Source organism: Salmo salar, chromosome 06, assembly GCF_965601325.2.
Source record: "Salmo salar chromosome 06, fSalSal1, whole genome shotgun sequence".
NCBI classification, from domain to species: domain Eukaryota; kingdom Metazoa; phylum Chordata; class Actinopteri; order Salmoniformes; family Salmonidae; genus Salmo; species Salmo salar.
In genome coordinates this window covers 21281375-21307053 of record NC_138296.1, presented here as the reverse complement: position 1 = coordinate 21307053, position 25679 = coordinate 21281375, and the positions used below count along the sequence as shown (strand labels likewise).

The following is a 25679-nucleotide window of genomic DNA, read 5'->3' as shown; positions in this document are numbered from 1 at the left end:
CTTAAACACATCTACAAAAGTATCCACCTCACACACACGGCTATGGGCTAAAAATAGATATAGAGTTCAAATGTATTCCATTTTGAGTTTGCATCCCAATATTACACTTTATATACACCACAGAAGACTGAAATATAACAAAACCGTGTGAAATAGAAACACCGGATTTTCTAAGTTAAAAAAAATATATGTTTATTAAGTATGAAATTATGAAAAATATGAATAACATTCCACCCATGAGGCCACTAGGTCATTTGACTTCAGGAAAGAGCTACTACCACATTATACCACATAAAACCCAGAGGAACAGGCCAATACGTCCCATGTTAAACATACAAACACAATCCTATAGACACAGGCCTTCTGCTGGTTTCACTCCGCCTGCCTACGTTCTCCACCAGTGTCACCTGTTGAATGGTAAAGACAGACACTGTAGCATTGTGTCAACGCTAACCAAGGGAAGTGATTACGGGGGGCCTTGAAACTGTCTTGTGCCAGAGTAAGAAGGGAGAGGATAGTGAACGCTACAACACGCCACAGAAAATAATTGTTAGGAGCATATTCTACCGCTCAGACTTCAAATGAATGCTAGACAGATGCTCCTTTCAGCACCAGTAGGTTGCTGGTGGCAGTGCCATGGTAGTGATGACACACGCTGCCTGGTTAAGGCTTACTTGTGTACTGCCTATGATAGTGCAGTCAACCTGCTAAAAATAAAGACTGCGCAATGTTGCTCTCAGCACGACCCAAGAACAACCAACAACCAAAGGTTAGCAGGGTGGATAAAAGGGCAGATAGGACAAAATAATGCCTTTCAACAGCTTCAACAACAACAGTGTATTGTATATGCATGTGATAAAGAGTGCCTTTGATAGCCTGATACCTGGTACAGAGGCCTGTTAAAGTGGTCTGGTACAGAGGTCTGTTAAAGTGGTCTGGTACAGAGGTCTGTTAAAGTGGTCTGGTACAGAGTTCTGTTAAAGTGGTCTGGTACAGAGGCCTGTTAAAGTGGTCTGGTACAGAGGTCTGTTAAAGTGGTCTGGTACAGAGGTCTGTTAAAGTGGTCTGGTACAGAGGCCTGTTAAAGTGGTCTGGTACAGAGGCCTGTTCAAGTGGTCTGGTACAGAGGCCTGTTAAAGTGGTCTGGTACAGAGGCCTGTTAAAGTGGTCTGATACAGAGGTCTGTTAAAGTGGTCTGGTACAGAGGTCTGTTAAAGTGGTCTGGTACAGAGGCCTGTTAAAGTGGTCTGGTACAGAGGCCTGTTAAAGTGGTCTGGTACAGAGGTCTGTTAAAGTGGTCTGGTACAGAGGCCTGTTAAAGTGGTCTGGTACAGAGGTCTGTTAAAGTGGTCTGGTACAGAGGCCTGTTAAAGTGGTCTGGTACAGAGGCCTGTTAAAGTGGTCTGGTACAGAGGTCTGTTAAAGTGGTCTGGTACAGAGGTCTGTTAAAGTGGTCTGATACAGAGGCCTGTTAAAGTGGTCTGGTACAGAGGCCTGTTAAAGTGGTCTGATACAGAGGCCTGTTAAATTGGTCTGGTACAGAGGCCTGTTACAGAGGCCTGTTAAAGTGGTCTGGTACAGAGGTCTGTTAAAGTGGTCTGATACAGAGGCCTGTTAAAGTGGTCTGGTACAGAGGCCTGTTAAAGTGGTCTGGTACAGAGGCCTGTTAAAGTGGTCTGGTACAGAGGCCTGTTAAAGTGGTCTGGTACAGAGGCAAGTTACAGTGAATGAAGATCAGTGAGGTCTGGGGATGTCTGTGAGTCTCCAGACCGGCTAACACTCTAGGTCTTAAAATAGAGTGGAGAATTCTCTGTCCCCCTCCCCCTTCCATCCCCTGACCCATTGTAGGGCTATTTCTGGCCACAGGGGGTACCAGCTCCAAACACTTTAGCACCTGTTGCTACCCTCCAACAACCAACCATGCCCTGCGCAAGCCTCTGTGTCCAGCCATGCTCCCCTGACCCTGGGATGTGTTGTTGTCAGCTACATGTCATCCATTTTTGTTATAAGCCCGGGAATGAACCAAAGAAACTCTATATCAAATAAATGTTCTTATTTTCTTCCTTCACTTTTTGGAATACGAGTTGGGCCTAACTTCTCTACTTTTACAGTCTATAATGATCATCCACAGAATGACTTGTCTCTTATGTCATGTTATCGATGACACTAGATCAGTGTCACATGGGTTTGACAGTCATGTGTGGATCAGAGTATTCCATCCACGGAGATGAATAGTGTGGTTAATAATCAGGTGGATCTCTTGGTAATGAGAGTGTATTTTAGATAGTGATGCTGCTCCTCTCTGGTGGAAATCCCCTGGCCCGGTGTAAAGGTTGCCTGAAACTCCCCGTGGCCCAGAGTAAATCCACAGGGTTCAGAGGAAACTAAAGACCTAGCGGGCTAATCGTGTTAACGCTAATTTAATTTACCTCCGCTCCCTGGTGGTGCAGCAAGCACAGCAGAACTTCATCTGGAGGTTTTACACTGATATTAGATGTGTATGAGAGCACACGCTCACACACGCTTGCACGCACTCGTACTCATGCACACACACACGCTTGCTCACATGGACAAGACACTGCAATTGAAGCAGGACGTTTACAGTGCCTTGCGAAAGTATTCACCCCCTTTGGCATTTTTCCTATTTTGTTGTATTACAACCTGGAATTAAAATCGATTTTGGGGGGTTGTATCATTTGATTTTCACCACATGCCTACCACTTTGAATATGCATCATATTTTTATTGTGAAACAAATAAGATATATGACAAAAAAACAGAAAACTTGAGCTTGCATAACTATTCACCCCACAAAGTCAATACTTTGTTGAGCCACCTTCTGCAGCAATTACAGCTGCAAGTCTCTTGGGGTAGGTCTCTATAAGCTTGGCACATCTAGCCACTGGGATTTTTGCCCATTCTTCAAGGCAAAACTGCTCCAGCTCCTTCAAGTTAGATGGGTTCCTTATGGTGTACAGCAATCTTTAAGTCATAGCACAGATTCTCAATTGGATTGAGGTCTGGGATTTGACTAGGCCATTCCAAGACATTTAAATGTTTCCCCTTAAACCACTCGAGTGTTGCTTTAGCAGTCCGCTTAGGGTCATTGACCTGCTGGAAGGTGAACCTCCGTGCCGGTCTCAAATCTCTGGGAGACTGAAACAGGTTTCCCTAAAAAATGTCCCTGTATTTAGCGCCATCTATTATTCCTTTAATTCTGACCAGTTTCCCAGTCCCTGCCGATGAAAAACATCCCCAATGCATGATGCTGCCACCACCATGCTTCACTGTGGGGATGATGTTCTCGGGGTGATGAAAGGTGTTGGGTTTGTGCCAGACATAACGTTTTCCAATTTTAGTCTCATCTGACCAGAGTACCTTCTTCCATATGTTTGGGGAGTCTCCCACATGCCATTTGTCAAACACCAAACGTGTTTGCTTATTTTTTTCTTTAAGCGATGACTTTTTTCTGGAGACTCTTCCGTAAAGCTCAGCTCTGTGGAGTGTATGGCTTAAAGGGGTCCTATGGACAGATACTCCAATCTTCACTGTGGAGCTTTGCAGCTCCTTCAGGGTTATCTTTGGTCTCTTTGTTGCCTCTCTGATTAATGCCCTCCTTGCCTGGTCCGGGAGTCTCTTTTGTTGTGGTGCCATATTCTTTCAGTTTTTTTATAATGGATTTAATGATGCTCCGTGGGATGTTCAAAGTTTCTGATATTTTTTATAACCCAACCCTGATCTGTACTTCTCCACAACTTTGTCCCTGACCTGTTTGGAGAGCTCCTTGGTCTTCATGGTGCCCCTTGCTTAGTGGTGTTGCAGACTCTGGGGCCTTTCATAACAGGTGTATATATACTGAGATCATGTGACAGATCATTTGACACTTAGATTGCACACAGGTGGACTTTATTTAACTAATTATGTGACTTCTGAAGGTAATTGGTTGCACCAGATCTTATTTAGGGGCTTCATAGCAAAGGGGGGGAATACATAGGCACGCACCACTTTTCCGTATTTAATTGTTTTAAATTTTTTTGAACAAGTTATGTTTTTTCATTTCACTTCACCAATTTGGACTATTTTGTGTATGTTCATTACATGAAATCCCCCAAAAAATCAATTTAAATTACAGGTTGTAATGCAACAATATAGGAAAAACACCAAGGGGGTGAATACTTTTGCAAGGCACTGTATGTGCAATCTTTACATACCTGAGAGTACTAGAGAATATACTGTAATGTATTGCATACTTTTGTTACACGATACAAATGTACTGTAATGTATTACATACTGTTCGTACACTATACAAATATACTGTATTGTATGTTGCATACACTATTCAAATGACTGCCAGTGCTTTGAAGGTTAGATTCTCTTTATTCTCTGTTATCTGGCCCCCAGTGACCCCTGGACCAACTAAGTTTATGAACTTCATGCACCTCCTCTACAGTACTTGTTAATGAATGAAGTAGTTAGTCCTGATATGGCCCCATAATAATGGAGCATGCAGCCATACCAGGGCATAACAGGGCTAAGAACTGGTACTTTCACAGTATTGATTGAGAGAGAGATGAATCTGCCACCAGTATCAGGATGATTGTAACATTCCTTCCGTTGAGGTGCATCAGTGAGATAATGAACTGCTATAGTTGAGGCGTGACACAGAACTTCCCCCAGCCCTGGCCACTAAAGCCTGGAGAACATCAGGGCGTGTCTCACCCGTCCCCAAAAGCCCAGAGCCTACATCATCATCGGCAGCTCTACCCGCAGCATTCTGACTGGAAGTGCTGCCTGTTGCCGGTCGGAATGTTTCTCCAAACTGAACTACGGTTGCCTGGCAACAGGCTCAACGAGGACAGACACATGGTCCGGGTGACAGACGTCCTGGGGTTCATATCAGAAGGTTCGCCTGGCGCCTTGGGGGGTTAATTTAGAGAGTGCGGGGGTACGGGGGCTGATGCAAACTACAGTAACCACATCCAGAGGCAACAGGCACGAAGTCCTCTCTCTCTCTGATCTATATTCTACAGCTCCATGCTGGATGTAGGCTAGAGGGTGTGGATGATTAGGAGGGGAGGTGTTAAGTCCAGATGTATTTTCTAAAGCTCTATATTCTGGGTGGGCTAGAGGGTCCGATCTATTTTCTACAGCTCTATATTATGCTGGGCTATACACTAAGTGTACAAGACATTAGGAACAGCTGCTCTTTCCATGACATAGACTGACCAGGTGAAAGCTATGATCCCTTACTGAGGTCACTTGTTAAATCCACATCAATCAAATCAAGTTTTTATTGTCACATGCTTCGTAAACAGCAGGTGTAGACTAACAGTGAAATGCTTACAATCAGTGTAGATTTAAGGGGAGGAGAGAGGTTAAAGAAGGATTTTTAAGCCTTGAGACATTTGAGACATGGATTGTGTATGTGTGTCATTCAGAGTCGTCCTCCCCTCAGCAGCCTCCACTGGTGCCTTTGAATGGGGTATGGTAGTAGGTGCCAGGCGCACCAGTTTGAGTGTGTCAAGAACTACAACGCTGCTGGGTTTTCCACGCTCAACAGTTCTTTGTGTGAGTCCATGCCCAGATGAAATGATGCTGTTATGAGGGCAAAAGGGGGTGCAACTCAATATTAGGAAGGTGTTCCTAAGGTTTCGTACACTCAGTGTATGTAGGCTTGAGGGTGAGGATCTATTTTCAACAGCTCTATATTATGCTGGGCTATATGTAGGCTAGAGGGTGAGGATCTATTTTCTACAGCTCTGTATAATGCTGGGCTATATGTAGGCTAGAGGATGAGGATCTATTTTCTACAGCTCTATATAATGCTGGGCTATATGTAGGCTAGAGGATGAGGATCTATTTTCTACAGCTCTATATAATAGGCTATATGTAGGCTAGAGGGTGAGGATGATTAGGGAGGTGTTAACAAGTCTGAAGCAGCTACCCAAGAGACCACTGACACACCACATGACACTCAATGATGCATTCCAAATAAGGGAAAGGGGATACCTGGTCAGTTGTACAACTGAATGCATTCAACCAAAATGTGTCTTCCACATAGGGTTGCAACATTCAGGAGTTCTTGTCAAATAGAAATGTAATACCCAGGGTGGGCGCTCTCTTTAAGGTGCAAATTAGGCTTGCTCTTTACTTTGTATTTCTATGAGCAACTTTCTGAACATGGAGCGGATTTTCTGACCCTATAACCCCTTCTAATTGTTGCAACAGAATGTAATGGTCCTTGGGGTATGTTGGTTGTAGTGGTGGTCTGATACCGGTAAAGAAGAAAAGTCCCATGTCCTATCAGTAGCTGTGGTAGCCAAGCAACAAGCCAGTATCAGGTATAACTGCCATGCTGGGAACACACTACTACTGGTTGTTTTCACTGTCTTAGGTTTACATTCCTGTCCAGTCTCAGACAGCCCCCCGTGCCTCAGACCAGTTGGCCTACTTCACTAAATGGATGCAGGAGTGATTATGAGAGTGTTTTGGCCGCTCTGAGTGCATTCCAAACAGCCCTCTCAGTCACCCCCCAACATAATGATTCAGAATAAGGACCCGTCTAGCCTCATGATAGTTGTGATATAGCCATCTTGGAGAAGCAGGTGGTCTCATCTCAGAGTTCTTCCTGGTCAGGTCACATGATCAGGAAACATTCCTTGGCCCAATCATCACACTCATACTCATGTACATACCTTAAACACTTTTAAACTCCAATACACAGGGCACACAAGCTCTCTCCATACGTACAAACCCATACATAGACTCCAGACGAAAGGGCAAACCAATTGTCAACTTGTGTCAAAAATGGAGACAGAGTTCATGCCATTTTACAGTTAAAGAACGTTCGAAGGACTCCTGGACCGGGGCTGTTTTTAGGGATAAATCTTAAAAGAATTTCATGGCTTAAAGGCTAAGCTGGCCAATGTCACAGGCCACAGTGTAAGCACTCTTGGTGACGTGGTTCTGGATGCTAGGAGCTGGCCGATGGAGGGCATGTCCGGGTGGTAATTCCACAGAAGGGGGGCGAGGACCATGAGGGTCAGTCTGAGGACACAGTGGAGTGACAAGGGATGGGGGGGGGGGGGGGGCTTTACGCTGGGGTGTTGATCTGACTCTACTGTCCCAGCAGTCCTGTCACTGATCCACAGAGACTCACCAAGTGACCGAACCTTGAGGCTGAGAGGACTGAGGGGCTTGTCCAAGAGGGGGAGAAGGGGTCGGGTGTCCCCACTGCCAGCACTGGAGGGATGCCCCGGGCCCCCAGGCCTACTGCTTGCCATCAATGGGGGACACAGAGGGAAAGAGTGCCTGTGTCACCCCATATCTCCTCACACTTCAGGTCAGGCCAAAAGCATTCTGTTTAGTGTTACTTCTCTGATTAGTAGGGAAAGGAAAGGGGGATACCTAGTCAGTTGTTCAAATGAATGACTTCAACTGAAATGTTTCTTCCGTATTTAACCCAACCCCTCTGAATCAGAGAGGTGCGAGAGGATGCCTTAATAGACATCCACGTCACCCGCGCCAGGGGAACTTGCTCAGGGGCAGAATGACAGATTTCTACCTTGTCAGCTCAGGGATTCGATCAGCAAGTATTATGGCTTCTAGTGTAAACAGTCAGGAACACAGGACAATACAGCAATCAACTGTTAACACTTATCTGCCACTGACGTCAATGCATAAATCATCCAAAATCAGGATTCTGCTTTAAGTAAGAGAAGAGAAAATGGTCCAGTTAGCACAACAGGAAGACAAGACCAACCCTGGTCTGAATGAGCAGTACAGTGTCTGAGCACCACTCCTGGTTAAACAGGTGGCCTGTAGAAATAGCCATTAACATTGTCAGGATAACAAGTATCTCTTTGTAGCAGTGATGAATCCAATTAAAGAAGCCATGTCATTTATAACCATTGCAGTAATATAATTTGATGATGACATACAATAGCCTAACTGAACATGACAGTGTGGAATTTCCATCTGGACGCGCCAACCTCTTAACCAGTGTATCAGTACAATACTCTTAGTCGTTACCACTACTGTTTCCATGGGCTTTGAAGGACCTCATGCATACCAAGGAAACAACATTTACTGGCAACCATTTTGTTACATACGGGCAACATCCCCACAGTTCAGTTTTACAGTGTAGTCTAGGCGATGCTAAAATAAACCTAAAGTAGGCTAATGCTAACCTCGTTAGCCCATGGGAACTTCCTTCTCCACTCATATGAACAAGCCATCCACAGGAACAACAACATCACCCAACAGTAGCATTCCATGGAATCAGTGTTACACACTAACAAACCTAGCTATAGGACGGGCTCATTGTAATAGCTGGAATGGGATAAATGGATCGGTATCAACGCTACATAGCTAGCCACCCACGCTGCTGGACCAGACTAGGCCCAAGCTAAGCTAGCAGAGGTTGTGACTAGAGGGAGTACAGCTACGACCGGAAGTTACTTTCGGTAGCAGGTTAGGAGAGCATTTTAACTAACCCCAACCCTTTTCCTAACCTTAACCTAAGTCTCCTAACCTGCCACGCTAATTCTCCTAACCTGCTGTATAAATTCTCTTAACCTGTTACGAAAAAGTAACTTTCAGCCGTAGCTGTAGTCCCTCTAGTCAGAACCGCTAGCAGGGTCTGTGTACTCCCGCTCTGGCCTCCTCCCTCCTCCGGCCCCGCCTGACTCGATAATGCATGTCCCTATAAGGCCAGCTGCTGGGAATAAATTGTCATTGTGACAGTGCAGGGTGACAGCAGCTGTGAAGGCAATGTGGCTAAAGGGTAGTGCTGGGTCTGGGGAGGGGTGGAAGGAGGCCGGGGGGAGGGGAGGGGAAGAGGGATGGGGGACCTATAGTGGACGGTGTCCAGTTACAGGACGCCTGCCTTCCAATCCTAGACATCTGACAGCAGGCTGGGATTGGGATAGGAAAGCATGTTGCCCTGGTGCTGAGCGGAGCCCAAGGACGGACAAGGGTAACAGGAAGAAACGGTTTTACTTTCGAGAGATCCCTCCACCACATTTCTGGAGAGAGGCTGATCTGGATGTAATCTGGGCATTTTATTTCAACACAAAAGCAGATAAAGCAATGGACAATACATGTAATCATTGGAAAATACAAGTATGTTATATATATTAATCAATCCAGTAAAATGTAAAGCTAATCAGTCAATAGATACAAGTATCAAACATGTCCCTATCACATCTACTTGTCAGCAAGGACAGAGAGAGGGGAGGGAGAGACATTCTAAGAAAGGGAAAGAGAGAGGGGGAGAGAAATTGAAGAAAGGGAGACAAAGTGAGAGAGAGAGAGAGGAGAGAGGAGAGAGAGAGAGAGAGGGAATCAAAGAAAGACAGAGGGAGAGAGGGTGATACAGTGAGGGAATGCAAGCTTTTCTCTCTAGTACAGTCTGAGACGTTCCATCAGCTGGTGCCATACTTTAGGACGGCTGACACACCGTCACCAAGCCAAAAGCTTCTGGTTTATTAAAGTCACACCGACTGTGTGTGTGTGTGTGTGTGTGTGTGTGTGTGTGTGTGTGTGTGAGACCAATAAAGATCTCGATGAGGCTTAATAAAGAAATATATGCACACACAGTAAAAATAACGAGAGACTACAAGATGTGCCAAGTTGGCACCATTTTAAAATGTTTTTCTAAAAAGATGAGACCTTAAAATATTCTGTCCTGATTGAACCCAGCGTTCTACCACATTTAATTTTAAACCCTTTTAAATAGTGCTGCAGGGTAGCAGAGAGAGAGGGACACGGGTGTCTATGCTCATGCCTGTGTCCAGGTGACCGCCACTGTTTGAAGGACCCCTGCATGTCCTGGCTTAAACTACAACACAAAAAAATACAAAAACTCAATTTCTACAGTACCTTCTCTGTCCCTATAAACCCACACAAATGACTGACAGAAGCTACCATCTGCATAGTTGCTAAAAGCCCGAAGAGTAAGACAGTTTAGTCCACTGAAAAGAATGTCTGGAAGTATCGGCATAGAGATCTCAGACTTTTCCAGTTTGAATAAAAATAAAGTACGTTGGATCAGTAAAAATGGATCCAGTGTGTGTGTCTACAAGCAGCAAATTGACTGGACAATGAAAGCATGCAGACAGCCAAGACATCCAACCCAACCATGCCACGTCTCATACATTTGATACATTAGCTGTACCCCAGGACATGTACAGTCCAGTACTGTAGTCTTCCAACGACCAAAAGCACTAATAAGCCTATAAACACACACCCATTCAAAATCTATTTATATCAACATCCACATGAACATATAAAAGGGTAGATAAGGTGTGAGGCCCCTTACCTGCTAAGGCCAGGACCAGCAGGCTGAAGAAGCAGCAGATTGACACTATACCCTTCATGATGGCTGCCAGGAGAACTCTGATAGCCTCACAGACTATATATACCAAGGTAAGAAAGTCAAAGGGTATGAGGTAGAACAGGGGGCGGGACAGAGCGAGAAAGAGAGAGGGCCGTTGGGTGGAGGGTGTGTGTGTGGCAGGCATCAACGTGTGTGTGTGTGTGGCAGGCAACACGGGCGTGAGAGCTGCCACACGGGGCCTTGCGCGCAGCGGCAGCTGACTGTCTCGTTTAGATAGACAGGCAGTTTGGGCACTGAGGTCAACACATAGGGACAGAGGTTTAGCATTTCCTTGTTAAATCATTCCTCAATTATATTATACAATGGTATATGGATTACAATAGCATGTAATATTAGATGGTGTACAAACTGGGACTGCTGATACATTCATATGGTTGAATGAGTGGTAAAATCAACTCATTTACATTCTACACCCACTGTGCAAATTATGATCTTTTAGGATTTAGGGATAATTAAAATAATAATTACGATAAACCATATTCACAAATTACACTCATTATCTGATCAACATGAAAATGGAACAAGCAACAAGGCCTTGTCAACAACAGAATGCAATTAGCAAGTACTGTAGCTGTGACAGTTGTATCACTTTTACTACACAAACCATTCACAATAAATCATTTTCATTTAACGAGGATGATTCTGGCGTTGAAATGAGCTGTCGAATGAACTCTAGGCCTGTTAAAAATTAAGAATTATGTCCATTTGGATGCCATGTTTGGGGGTTATCAATCATAAATGTGACAGAGCTTGACTGTGTGTGTGTGTGTGTTGGCTGGCACAGCAAGACCACAGTCACCCTGGCTCTCCAAAACAGTGTGATGGGGGCTTAGTACTTTATCACAGTCAACCAGACACTGTGGTGAAAATAATCTCACAACAACTCAGTCGGAATTAATGTCTAACCGCAAATTAATCCTCAAATATGCAGGGTTAAAATGTTACTTCAAAATGTATTAAAGCCAAAGAGTGGTTCATGACTGATTTAATTTTTGCTCTGTACAGTACAGTGCCTTCTGAAACTGGAGAAGATGGTGGGATTTAGTTTGACCATGGCAGTTTGGTGCTGGTTAGATGTAATTGTTGTATCACAGGAGGAAATGCATGAACGTGTCTTATGCAGAAACATCTCTTTCTTGAAGACTTAGGGTACACATTCACCCTCCCTGTTAAATAGAGTGCAGACTTAGAGTGTGAGGGCTCCACTCTGTACACCACCAGGCATTGGGCAGAGGTAGTAGACAACTAACATATCAAATCAAAGTTTATTTGTCACATGAGCCGAATACAACAGGTGTAGACCTTACAGTGAAATGCTTACTTACAAGCCCTTAACCAACAACGCAGCTTAAAAAAAATACAGATAAGAATAAGAAATAAAAGTAACAAGTAATTAAAGAGCAGCAGTAAAATAACAATAGCGAGACTATATACAGGTGGATACTGGTACAGAGTCAATGTGCGGGGCACCGGTTAGTTCGGTTAGTTGAGGTAATATGTACATGTAGGCAGAGTTATTAAAGTGACTATGCATAGATGATAGAGAGTAGCAGCCGTGTAAAGGGGGGGGGGGGGGGGGGGGGGCAATGCAAATAGTCTGGGTACCCATTTGATTAGGTGTTCAGGAGTCTTATGGCTAGAAGCTGTTTAGAAGCCTCTTGGAAAATAAAGGAGAGCAGCACACTAGGAGCTCAAATGCTAAACTATTTATGTCCAACGTTTCGACAGACAAGCTGTCTTCATCAGACAAGCTGTCTTGGACATAGACTTGGCGGTCCGTTACCGCTTGCTGTGCGGTAGCAGAGAGAACAGTCTATGACTAGGGTGAATGGAGTCTGACAATTTTTAGGGCCTTCCTCTGACACCGCCTGGTATAGAGGTCCTGGATGGCAGGAAGCTTGGCCCCAGTGATGTACTGGGCAGTTCACACTACCCTCTGTAGTGCCTGCGGTCGAAGGCCGAGCAGTTGCCATACCAGGCATTGATGCAACCAGTCAGGATACTCTCAATGGTGCAGCTGTAGAACCTTTTGAGGATCTGAGGACCCATGCCAAATCTTTTCAGTCTCCTGAGGGGGAATAGGTTTTGTCGTACCCTCTTCACGACTGTGTTCGTGTGCTTGGACCATGTTAGTTTGTTGGTGATGTGGACACCAAGGAACTTGAAGCTCTCAACCTGCTCCACTGCAGCCCCATCGATGAGAATGGGGGCGTGCTCGGTCCTCTTTTTCCTGTAGTCCACAATCATCTCCTTTGTCTTGATCACGTTGAGGGAGAGGTTGTTGTTCTGGCACCAAACGGCAAGGTCTCTGACCTCCTCCCTATAGGCTGTCTTGTCGTTGTCGGTGGTCAGGTCTACCACTGTTATGTCATCTGCATATTTAATGATGGTGTTGGAGTCGTGCCTGGCCATGCAGTCATGAGTGAACAGGGAGTTCAGGAGGGGACTGAGCATGCACACCTGAGGGGCCCCTGTGTTGAGGATCAGCATGGTGGATGTGTTGTTTCATACCCTTACCACCTGGGGGCAGCCCGTCAGGAAGTCCAGGATCCAAGTTCAGAGGGAGGTGTTTAGTCCCAGGGTCCTTAGCTTAGTGATGAGCTTTGAGGGCACTATGGTGTTGAACACTGAGCTGTAGTCAATAAATAGCATTCTCACATAGGTGTTCCTTTTGTCCAGGTAGGAAAGGGCAGTGTGGAGTGCAATAGAGATTGCATCATCAGCGAATCTGTTGGGGCGGTATGCAAATTGGAGTGGGTCTCGGGTATCTGGGATAATGGTGTTGATGTGAGCCTTTCAAAATACTTCATGGCTACAGACGTGAGTGCTACAGGTCGGTAGTCATTTAGGCAGGTTACCTTAGTGTTCTTGGGCACAGGCACTATGGTGGGTGGTCTGCTTAAAACATGTTGGCATTACAGACTCGGACAGGGAAAGGTTGAAAATGTCAGTGAAGACACTTGCCATTTGGTCAGCGCATGCTCGCAGTACACGTCCTGGTAATCCGCCTGCGGCGTTGTGAATGTTGACCTGTTTAAAGGTCTTACTCACATCGGCTGTGGAGAGCATGATCACACAGTCTTCCAGAACAGCTGGTGCTCTCATGCATGTTTCAGTGTTATTTGCCTCGAAGCGAACATAAAAGTAGTTTAGCTCATCTGGTAGGCTCGTGTCACTGGGCAGCTCTCGGCTGTGCTTCCCTTCGTAGTCTGTAATATTTTGCAAGCTCTGCCACATCCGTCGAGCGTTGGAGCCGGTGTAGTACAATTCGATCTTAGTCCTGTATTGATGCTTTGCCTGTTGGATGGTTTGTTGGAGGGCATAGCAGGATTTCTTATAAGCTTCCGGTTTAGAGTCCTGCTCCTTGAAAGCGGCAGCTCTAGCCTTTAGCTCAGTGCGGATGTTGCCTGTAATCCATGGCTTCTGGTTGGGTATGTACGTACGGTCACTGTGGGGACGACGTCATCGATGCACTTATTGACGAAGCCAATGACTGACATGGTGTACTCCTCAATGCCATCGGAGGAATCCCGGAACATATTCCAGACTGTGCTAGCAAAACAGTCCTGTAGCTTAGCATCTGCTACATCTGACCACTTTTTTTATTGATCTAGTCACTGGTGTTTCCTGCTTTAATTTTTGCTTGTAAGCAGGAATCAGGAGGATAGAATGAAGGTCAGATTTGCCAAATGGAGGGCGAGGGAGAGGGAGAGCTTTGTATGCGTCTCTGCGTGTGGAGTAAAGGTGGTCCATAGTTTTTTTCCCTCTGGTTGCACATTTAACATGCTGATAGAAATTTAGTAAAACGGATTTAAGTTTCCCTGCATTAAAGTTCCCGGCTATCCCACACTACATTAATGCCATAATTTACACAACAATGAAGAGGTTGTTTCTCCCCCTAAAACAAAGATAATGCCACCCAAAGACACTTAGAACCCATCAGATGGAACGTACCATATGTGGTGTAAAGTGGATCTCCACAGATGGTTAGTTACTTACTTCACTGGTGTTGAGCTGCAGCAGGTGAACATTATTGTGAGTCTGTGGCTGGGGGTAGAGTTGGGAAGAGACAGGGGTCTAGCCATTCATGTAGGCAGGATATGTTCCTGTCCTGTCCCTGCAGTGCACTATAATGGTGGTTGTTCTAAGAGGCACTCGGGTTCCTCCCTGCAGTTCCTCCATAAATATAGTATCCAGAGAGCATAATCTCCGACCCCAAAGAGAAGACTGGCTCTGGTTGCATGGATGGCCGGGACTGGAGAGGAGCTAAGCATGGTTAATCTTGACTGAACCTAGCTACTTAACTACCTCAACAAACTCGCAATTTCCCCCTCATGTCCCTTTCGCTTTTGACATTGAATATCTTGACTCGGGCTATCTCTATTCCAGGATACTGTCCTTCTTATGGGTGACTTCTGTTCTCACCTCTTGGTGTGTGTGATGTTCATGTTCTCCAGACTCAGATCTGTCTCGTTTACACATGGTCTGTACATTCTGTGCCTCCGCGACCATGCGCATGTGCTCTACAACATAATCTCGGAACCTAATCAATCAATTCATGTTATTTCTTTGTTTAAAGACCAAACAACATGTCCATTGATCATTCTGGGGATACATTGGCCAAATATAGACAAAAACATTTTTGTTGTTGTTGACACAATAGACAGATAAAAGACAAATAATGGGGCTGGATCGACCACTAGGAACATCCATCTTCACCAGACCCTGGTCCCTGACAAGGAAACCACTGGACAAAATAAACCATGGAAGACAAAAGGAACACCTAGATGGAAGAACAGAAGTATTCATGGGAAGAAGCAAAAAAAATGGTGTAGGTGGAGATGATTCATGGATGACATGCTCACCATGGAATAAAACGGTTAAAGTCAAGTCTGTCACAAGAGACTAGCTCCAACTTCACACAGTCTGGTACTATCATGTTTATTTAGGTCGTGTTCCCCTGCTCAGACGTTGCATGCATCAACCAATGGTTGTGTGCCACGTCAGACTGTGCCGTCTCGCACCAGATTGCTAGAACATACAGTATGTGGTTAGCTGATACGTAAAATACCTACCCAGACATAGTAAGTTCTGGCATGCTCCAGCAACGTCTGAGCAGAGAAACACAACCTTAGTCATTGTGGACATTCTCCACCTCCTGCTGTGTTGACTTGACACTGTCAAATCACTGCCCCCCCCCCCCCATTTCAGCGGATACCATTTTGCTTGAAGATGCCCACCATTCTACAACAGTCTAGAATGTGCTGATTGTTTTGTGTGTATTCAGATGCTCTAGTGACCAGGAGTTTCCCTGACCATGTGACCTAGCAGACCAGGTACATGTTGAGGTCCAGTCAGACCAGGTACATGTTGAGGTCCAGTCAGACCAGGTACATATTGAGGTCCAGTCAGACCAGGTACATGTTGAGGTCCAGTCAGACCAGGTACATGTTGAGGTCCAGTCAGACCAGGTACATGTTGAGGTCCAGTCAGACCAGGTACATGTTGAGGTCCAATCAGGTCAAGTGATAAGAAAAACTCCTGGCCCTACCTTGAATATCTCTGAATAACAGAGCATCAGGATTGTGATCAATTCCCTTTCAATTCCAGTAAATTCAGGAAGTGAACTAAATTCCAATTCCACATTTTCCTAATTGAAAAGCATTAAGAATTGGAATTTCAGTGTACGTCTTGAATTGAAATAGACCCCAATCCTGCAGAGTACTGAAGTCAAAAGGTGTCCCTTGGTTTGATAACTTGTAGTTTCAGAAACATCTAGATTCAGAAACTTCTAGAGCTTCAATTATAGCTTGAGAAAACAATGGAGTCATTGAGAATCCTTTCTTTTGACAATCAAACCTGCCATTTGACAGCTGCTGATTTCCACCCACACAACATGGATAGTGCCTGTCATAACATGGTGAGTGTCACCATCCCTGCAGTACCATCAAGGGGGCATGATTCAGAGTGGGTCTGGCCACCAGAACACTTATCATTCCAGAATTCCAATGGGACATTTTTGAATGGCGATCACATATCTAGTGTGAACCTGTGAGCTAGACAGGCCGAGAAAGAACGAGTGAGGGAATGAGAGAGAGAGAGAGAGAGAGAGAGAGAGAGACTAAAAATGAACACCGCATAGACACTGAAGTACTAGAGGACAGTGACATGCCACCTACTGGAGTCACTAGTGCTGCAAACTGTCACAGACTCTGATGGTGACGGTGGGCCATCTTTATTTAGCACCAGACCAGCCTGTGGGTCGGCCCAGGGGACGGGCGGGGGGCTTCTGGCATGACAACCAATCACAACGAGACACTTGTACATAAACCAGAGAGCTGGAGAGTGAACCAACAGGAGGGAAGGAAGGAGAGCGAGAACCTGGGCCACGTTCAATAAAACCTGTTTCATGACTACAGAACACAACCCTTTTTTAACCCTTTGCTATAACATCACTGGTGTCATAGAAATTGCACTACCGTAAAAATGTAATACGTTTAAAATCAGATATCTGACAGTTAAACTGCTCTTAAATGCTAATGTGCTAGCTACACAAAGTGATAGTGACAACAAACAGAAACGAGACCAACTTGTAAAAAACGAAGTACAAACTTTATTATTCTGTCTTTACAAAAGGCACAAGCCTCTTCTTTATCCACCCACAAGTTTCTTCTTAAAAAAACCTCTAAATATAATAGCTTCTCAACGACCGTGTGGACTGACTGTCCAACAAAACATAAGACAACAGATAAAGAGGAGCTGGGGAGGAGAGGAGGGCGTGAGTGACGGAGAGGGAAGACAGGACGAGAGTCTTGTGTTGACTACAGACAGACAAAGAGATGAGGGACAGACAGACATGGGATAGGGGTTGTATTCACTAGGGCACACCGTAGCAATGGAAAATTAAAACAACTGTTTCTTATTGGGCAAGGTCAGGTAGTATCTCCCTGTTTCAGTCCATTTTCTTCCATTTGGTGCCTAATGAATACACCCAGGGTATATGACCGGGTCAGACACAGGGAAAGGGGGAAATACACAGCTGTGTGGTTTTAGTCTCACAACATATCAAGAGCTTCAGCCGAGGAGAGGCCCCCTTTTAGAAAAATAAGAGGAACCCTCTCCCATATATAGTACAGTAAGTGCTTTAGAACCGTAACCCCCCCATTCACTGACCCTGCCCACCTCACAGGCAATCTGTTATGTATCTAACAGATATATCGTATAGAAGATACACAACAAAAATCTATGGGACAGTGCTTGGCATCAGCAGAGGAAATGTTTGAACACAGGTACTGAAAAGGGGTACGAAAAGGTTTCTACGGACATAGCATAAAGCGTAACCAAACAAAAAAAATAACATTTTGTTCAGTAATCAATAGGACTGGATCGGAGGACTGCCCCCTCCGATCCAGATTATAAGGTTTATAGAGGGCACACCTCAAGAATCACTGACCATTTCCAAATAATGGAACTCAACATGGCTAAGTTGGTTTTCTTCCTGGGTGAACACAGTGGTCGCGTTCCAGGCTGACTACATTGCAGTCGCACTGCACGCAGCAACCCACGGTTGCGTGCCACTTCACCTGACTTTCCAGTCGGGCATCAGTTGGCGGTATCATTTGGTGGTAAGCTGATACAAAAACACCTATCCAGGCATTGTGAGGTTCTGGCATGCGACTGCAATGAAGTGGCCTTGAACGTGGCCAGTGTGAATCCACTGTAAATACCAAGAAGGAAGGATAGGAGGGAGATGCGTCTCATCTGTCCAGCAGTAAAAGGACTCCCTCTCCACTCAAAGGGAAGACATAAGGGACAATCAACAAATCAATCCAATTTGCCATCAAATAATTTCACATCAAAAACAACTATTTTGCGATTGGCCGTATTGTGGCCAAAAATAACCTCTGGGACAAAACCGTTGCTTTTTGCTCTTGAAAAGTGCCAGTTAAAGATGCTAAAGGTACTGGTGGAATCTTCAGGAATGTCTAAAAACAATGCATCCACATCTCCTTTTGGAAACCACAGCACACTAAAACAAAGCTTAAGCCGCCAAGTGTGTATTTATATTGGGAGGTTCTCGACAAAAATGTTACAGTATCAATCCCATTGAACAGTGTTCAGGCTTTCCCTATACATGTAGCCAGCCTCTACCTCTTTCTCGCTCTGACTCCAGGGTTGAGTTAAGGCTGGCCTCACAGTGCCTACCCTGCACATTAGAAGCTGCGTTATGGCAAACCGCTGCCCCTCTCTCTCTCCGCACACCCCAGGCAGCGTGGTATACTGGGTACAATCCAGATGGGCATATTCTGCACAATTTCTCTAAGTATTGTAAGGATCTGACAATCTGCACAGAATCTGGGTTTCTCTAACCCACCATGACTGTTCATGTGTCTGTCTGCATTCCCCCCTCACTCCACGGGATAGGAGAACCTCCAATACAGCAAGGTTTCAATCAGGTCAGCCTGGGAAAACTCAGGCTTTTGAAAAAGTGTCCCTGTAAACCACTGTCATATCTGGGGCACAACAAAACCACCATAGACTTTACAGAGAGAATGATACATGCTCAAAAGCACAATAATAAAAACTGACAATAGCCAGGGATGCTAACTGGTGAGGGCCCAAAAAGGTGCCAAAACATTTTTTTTTGCACGGAGACACACTAGAAATCTGTGGAAACTGCTAGAAAATGTGCCTATTTTCAGAGTGGGGTTGTCACAATATCAACATTTTACTAATGACGTGATACCAAGCCAAGTATCACGATGCTGAGTAGTATGGTGATGCCACAGATACCTGCCCCCCCTCAGGACGGTTGTTCCTATTAGTGAATACATAAGAGTCAAATGCTCAGTCAACCAATATCATTGGCCATTAAGGATCTAAACTCACAAACATCAGAGACATTTCCAAAACTTGGGGGCAAATGATGGGAGGAGCTTTATCAGATGGGAGGAGCTTTATCAGATGATGGGAGGAGCTTTATCAGATGATGGGAGGAGCTTTATCAGATGATGGGAGGAGAGTTATCAGATGTGGGAGGAGCGTTATCAGATGATGGGAGGAGCGTTATCAGATGATGGGAGGAGCGTTATCAGATGATGGGAGGAGCGTTATCAGATGTGGGAGGAGCGTTATCAGATGATGGGAGGAGCGTTATCAGATGTGGGAGGAGCGTTATCAGATGTGGGAGGAGCGTTATCAGATGGTGGGAGGAGCGTTATCAGATGGTGGGAGGAGCGTTATCAGATGGTGGGAGGAGCGTTATCAGATGTGGGAGGAGCGTTATCAGATGATGGGAGGAGCGTTATCAGATGTGGGAGGAGCGTTATCAGATGATGGGAGGAGCGTTATCAGATGATGGGAGGTGCGTTATCAGATGATGGGAGGAGCGTTATCAGATGTGGGAGGAGCGTTATCAGATGATGGGAGGAGCGTTATCAGATGTGGGACCATTAATTGCACAGGAGGGTGTGTGTGTTCTCCTACAATATCAAACAGAGGCCTGTCCCAAATACAGGGCTTTCCTAACCCTGAACACAACCCACCTAATTACAGCGTGGAGCTGGATACACCAGCCTACCCTATGTGTACAAGAGCAAAAACACACAAAGGGTTTTAAAAACTCAAGACGTACCCATCGATTAGCTTATTCAACAAGCTAGATGCCAAAATGCCAGAAGCAACAGACAAAAGGGTGAATCAGTGTTACAGGTTTTTGTCTGTACTACCGATGGAACCAACATACTTTTTGTAGTTAGGGGAGTGTCGCCTACATAAATGTCTACTGGGAACCCAGCCCAGTAAAAAGTGTGATGGCGCTAAAAGAGAGAGGGAACTGTAAGTGCACTCCTCCTCTTTCCATAGTAAGCTTAGCTTTAGCTTTGTCTCCTAACAGCACCACTGAAATGAACAGACCTCTAGCTGCGTCAATATGGGCCTTTCTGTGCTGTCACGTTTCAGTACAATCCCTGTGATTTATCGACCACAGCCCCCGAGCAGAACACAAGATGAAAAAGAAAAATTGTAACACAAACTCTTACAAATTCTTTGTAAAGTACAACAGAAAAATGACAACATTTTCTCTTACTAAGGAGCCAAAAAGGTGTGTTGGAACTGATTCAGAATGTGTCTTTGAATGCTCACAGTGTCTCATCGCTCAGGGGAGATCCCCCTGGGCAGAAATATAGTGAAGAGATACAGGAAGTAGAAGACTTCCTGGAGAAATTATCTCTAGTATGGAGGGGTGTGGGGTCGCCTGGGACGGCTGTGCTGCTGGTTGGGGTACACCTGTCCTATCCAGGCGCGCTCTCCTGCTCGCTGGGCATATAAGTTGCTTGGTTGGTTTTGGAGAAGATGAGAAAGAGTCTCCATTGGACAACTGAGCCAAGGGACCGGGCTGGACCGGGGTGTGACACTTCCATCCTCAGGCAGCTCTCTGGAGAAGCAAGACCCAGAGAGGGAGTGGGTTGGATGGGTGCGTCGTGACCGATGGGAAGGCTGCTTGCTGCTTGAGCTATGTGGAACTGTCAGGTCAACCCATCACCTTTCTACTGATTTTTTTGTCCGGTTTGAGAAAAAGCAAGAAAGCAGAAAAGAGAGACAGAAAGAAGTGTGTATGTGTAATTATCCGGTTACAGTAGACTATCCTAGTTTAGTGTGTGTGTGTGTGTGTGTGTGTGTGTGTGTGTGTGTGTGTGGAGAGTCTGATCCGTCTATCCAACCTAATAAATGGCCATATAATCAGAGTATTGTGGGTGTTGTACGGGACCCCCTCTCGTGGCCCCTGTGTGTGATGGGAGGCCTCAGGGCAGTGAGCAGTCTTCTGGCCCCTCGCTGTCGGACGCCGTGTCGGACCCCGCTGTGTCTGTGAGGGCGCGTCCCTGGGTGACGATCACCGCCCGGCGCTGCTCCTCCTCTCCCACCCTCTCCTGGATGCTCTCAATGTGCTGGATGGCCTGGAGATGGAGGGAGAGACAGATATGGAGGGAAGCAGAGTGAGTGACAAACAGCAGTGGCAGACGCAGTGACTACACCACCATCTGGTGTTCACATGTGGAAATGCATTGACAATTGCCACTTTTTATGGATACTTTCCATAGAACTACCAAATGTAGTTCTGACTGAAGAAAAATCTATCTGCAACATACCAAAGATAACGGTTGCATAAATTCAGAGAGCGCAGTTTTTTCTCCCTGCGTTTGATACAACTACAATTTCTCCACAGGTGTTCTTCTTTGGCTCACCTGCACAATGGTGTCCAGGTTCTGGCGAGACGTGGAGGCTGTGTTGATGACAGAGGCCGGGCCCATGGTTACCACAGTGACGTGATGGTGAGGCGGGGCTTGTGCGGGGGCTGGGACGATGACTGTGGGGTGGTGGGTGGGGGCGGGGGGCGACCTGGGGGCCAGCACCTGGAGGGGCAGGAGGATGAAGAGGTCACATAGATATACATTGTGCATGTTAGAGATACATTAGTCAGACTGCACGGAATCACAAATCACCTTGCATCCCAAATAACTACAGTGTATTCAGACCCCTTGACTTTTTCCACATTTTGTTAGGTTAAAGCCTTATTCTAAAATTGATTAAATTGTCCCCCCCCCATCAATCTCATTAATCTGACAAAGAAAAAACAGGTGCTTCAACAAAGCACTGAGTAAAGGGTCTGAATACTTATGTAAATGTATTAATTTCAGTTGTTTATTTTGAATACATTTGCTAAAATTTCTAAAAACCTGTTCACTTTGTCCTTATTGGGTATTGTGTGTAGATTGATGAGGAAAATAATAAATGTTATCAATTTTAGAGGCTGTAACGTAACAAAATGTGGAAAAGGTCAAGGGGTCTGAATACTTTCTGAATGCACTGTATTCATGGGATCAAGATGAGTGATTCTGCACCTCTCCTTGCCCAAACCGATCCCCGAAAACACTGGTTGACACTCGAAAAGTAAATTTTTAGAAAGAGCAAGCCATTTGTTTCAGTCACCCTAAAACGCCACATGATGACTAACAACAGACTATATCCAAGCTTTATTATTTAATAACAAGGAAATACATCAGACTCATCTTCCCAACACCTCTTTCCTAGGAGCTTCTGCTGCCCTCTGGTGAACAACAATACAACTACAACTATGTTCCTCTCTACATTCTACAGCCTGAGCCCCAATGACACTGCTTGTCATCATGCTGTTCCCTATTCAACCTGAGATGCCACCGTGGGGGAGGGTAGGAGGGAGGGTAGGAGGGAGGGAGAGACCTTCACCACAGAGACGGGATTTCTAGGGCCATATAAAATGAACAAAATGCATCAGTGATTCCTATTTTCCTTCAACTTTCTGAAGAGGCAACAGCACAGGAACGCCCGTGTCTGTGTGTGCACGTTTGTCTACCACTTCGTGTAGCCGCTAGTGATGATGCTAATGTCATGACAACCATCTTCTGGTAGACAGAAAAGGTTCCCAAAAACCGTATCAATTAAACGTTAACTAAAAAAGTAGCCTAAGCCTACCTGGCAGAATGATATCATGATTATTTGCATCAATCGAGTGGACATTTGTTTTGTAAACTCTGCCATCAAATGAACGCTACAGAAACATTGCTACCCAAACAACAGTCTCTGGCTGGTGTGCAGCTCAATTAAAGGGTAACTACACCCCAAAATCAACCTTTCTTTTTTTCCACACCTCAAAAGTTGTCTCCTGGTCTAAGCATTATTGTGGACTTACAACATCCAGTTGTGTTGTTTCTCTAGTTAAAACAAGTGTTATTTTGAGAGCAGAACAGAATCAGGCAAAAGCAATAACAACAAAAATATGGGACTAGAATGATTCCCGGGCTCTCAAGGATGTGACTGAAACGTAGTGATCTGTGCGCCGGTAATGGAGAGTCGACCGTAAATGTGTCAGAGTTGTTGACCACGGTAAACCTTGAGCTCAGCTATGTTATTCTCAGACGGGTGTTGTGTTGATGCGTTTCCACTGTGGCGATTTAGAGTCTTCCTGACGCCTCTGGAGACAATAATGTACAGTCGTGGCCAAAAGTTTTGAGAATGTACACAAATCTTAATTTCCACAGAGTTTGCTGCTTCAGTGTCTTTAGATATTTTTGTCAAATGTTACTATGGAATACTGAAGTAAAATTACAAGCATTTCATAAGTGTCAAAGGCTTTTATTGACAATTACATGAAGTTGATGCAAAGAGTCAATATTTGTGGTGTTGACCCTTCTTTTTCAAGACCTCTGCAATCCACCCTGGCATGCTGCCAATTAACATCTGGGCCACATCCTGACTGATGGCAGCCCATTCTTGCATAATCAATGCTTGGAGTTTGTCAGAATTTGTGGGTTTTTGTTTTTCCACCAGCCTCTTGAGGATTGACCACAAGTTCTCAATGGGATTAAGGTCTGGGGAGTTTCCTGGCCATGGACCCAAAATATTGAGGTTTTGTTCCCCGAGCCACTTAGTTATCACTTTTGCCTTATGGCAAGGTGCTCCATCATGCTGGAAAAGGCATTGTTCGTCACCAAACTGTTCCTGGATGGTTGGGAGAAGTTGCTCTCGGAGGATGTGTTGGTACCATTCTTTATTCATGGCTGTGTTCTTAGGAAAAATTGCAAGTGAGCCCACTCCCTTGGCTGAGAAGCATCCCCACACATGATTGGTCTCAGGATGCTTTACTGTTGGCATGACACAGGACTGATGGTAGCGCTCACCTTGTCTTCTCCGGACAAGCTTTTTTCCGGATGCCCTAAACAATCGGAAAGGGGATTCATCAGAGAAAATGACTTTACCCCAGTCCTCAGCAGTCCAATCCCTGTACCTTCTGCAGAATATCAGTCTGTCCCTGATGTTTTTCCTGGAGAGAAGTGGCTTCTTTGCTGCCCTTCCTGACACCAGGCCATCCTCCAAAAGTCTTTGCCTCACTGTGATGCACTCACACCTGCCTGCTGCCATTCCTGAGCAAGCTCTGTACTGGTGGTGCCCCGATCAGCTGAATCAACTTTAGGAGACGGTTCTGGCACTTGCTGGACTTTCTTGGGCACCCTGAAGCTTTCTTCACAACAATTGAACCGCTCTCCTTGAAGTTCTTGATGATCCGATAAATTGTTGATTTAGGTGCAATCTTACTGGCAGCAATATCCTTGCCTGTGAAGCCATTTTTGTCCAAAGCAATGATCACAGCACGTGTTTCCTTGCAGGTAACCGTGGTTGACAGAGGAAGAACAATGATTCCAAGCACCACCCTCCTTTTGAAACTTCCAGTCTGTTATTCGAACTCAATCAGCATGACAGAATGATCTTCAGCCTTGTCCTCGTCAACACTCACACTGTGTTAATGAGAGAATCACTGACATGATGTCAGCTGGTCCTTTTGTGGCAGGGCTGAAATGCAGTGGAAATGTTTTTGGGGGATTCAGTTAATTTGCATGGCAAAGAGGGACTTTGCAATTAATCTGATCACTCCTCATAACATTCTGGAGTATATGCAAATTTCCATCATACAAACTGAGGCAGCAGACTTTTTGAAAATTAATATTTGTGTCATTCTCAAAACCTTTGGCCACGACTGTATGTCACATCAGTAGTGTGTGTATGTGTGCGTCCTCTGAACATATGTCAGTCATATCACTAGTGTGTGTTGATATGCAAGTGTGATTGTATGTCTCTCAGTCTCTTTCTCTCACCTGTGGGCTGTGGGCTGGGGTGCTGGCTCTCTCCTGCTGCTCGGAGTGAGTTCCTAACACATGTTCAGGCTGAGTACCACCAACCACAACACAGCAGACCTGAGTGGTTAACAGAGGTAGGACTCAGACTGGAGACCATAACACGGCCATTACTGAATATGCACCGTCATATCTATTATCTCTGCGCAACATTGCTAATGAGTATGGTCATTAAAGCCTTGGATTGGTCTTTATATACTGAACATAAATATAAACGCAACATGCAACAATTATAAAGACTTTATTGAGTATAAGGAAATCAGTCAATTGATATAAATTAATTAGGCCCTATTTTATGGATTTCACATGATTGGGAATACAGATATAAATCTGTTGGGAAAAAAAGGTAGGGGCGTGGATCAGAAAACCAGTTAGTATGTGGTGTGACCACCATTTGCGTCATGCAGCGCGACATTTCTCCTTCACATAGAGTTGATCAGGCAGTTGATTGTGGCCTATGGAATGTTCCCCATACTCCTCTTCAATGGCTGTGCGAAGTTTCTGGATATTGGCGGGAACTGGAACACGTTGTCGTACACGTTCATCCAGAGCATC

General features: G+C 45.1%; 2 protein-coding genes and 1 long non-coding RNA gene across 5 annotated transcripts in view; 1 reads left to right on the top strand and 2 right to left on the bottom strand.

The window, feature by feature from the left end:
- srl (sarcalumenin) overlaps positions 1-10465 on the bottom strand; it is a 34180-nt gene extending 23715 nt beyond the window's left edge. Inside the window, exon 1 of the mRNA XM_014202721.3 lies at positions 10321-10465. Coding sequence (XP_014058196.1) covers positions 10321-10378 — 58 coding nt within the window. The 5' untranslated portion in view covers positions 10379-10465. The remainder of the gene's footprint in view (positions 1-10320) is intronic.
- Positions 10343-22608, top strand: LOC145879809 (uncharacterized). The gene is made up of 3 exons (XR_014392610.1): positions 10343-10427; positions 21623-21728; positions 22489-22608. It is a non-coding gene; the product is annotated as an uncharacterized LOC145879809 (long non-coding RNA).
- The window catches only part of LOC106606492 (transcription factor AP-4-like), a 25191-nt gene continuing 16500 nt past the window's right edge, over positions 16989-25679 (bottom strand). For 2 of the 3 annotated variants that reach the window (XM_082976360.1, XM_082976359.1), the window contains exons 5-7: positions 25086-25184; positions 21642-21809; positions 16989-21353 (exon numbers count right to left, since the gene is read on the bottom strand). In XM_082976360.1, the coding sequence (XP_082832486.1) occupies positions 21201-21353; positions 21642-21809; positions 25086-25184 (420 nt within the window). In that variant the 3' untranslated portion in view covers positions 16989-21200. The remainder of the gene's footprint in view (positions 21354-21641; positions 21810-25085; positions 25185-25679) is intronic. The other variant, XM_082976361.1, reaches the window with a different exon arrangement.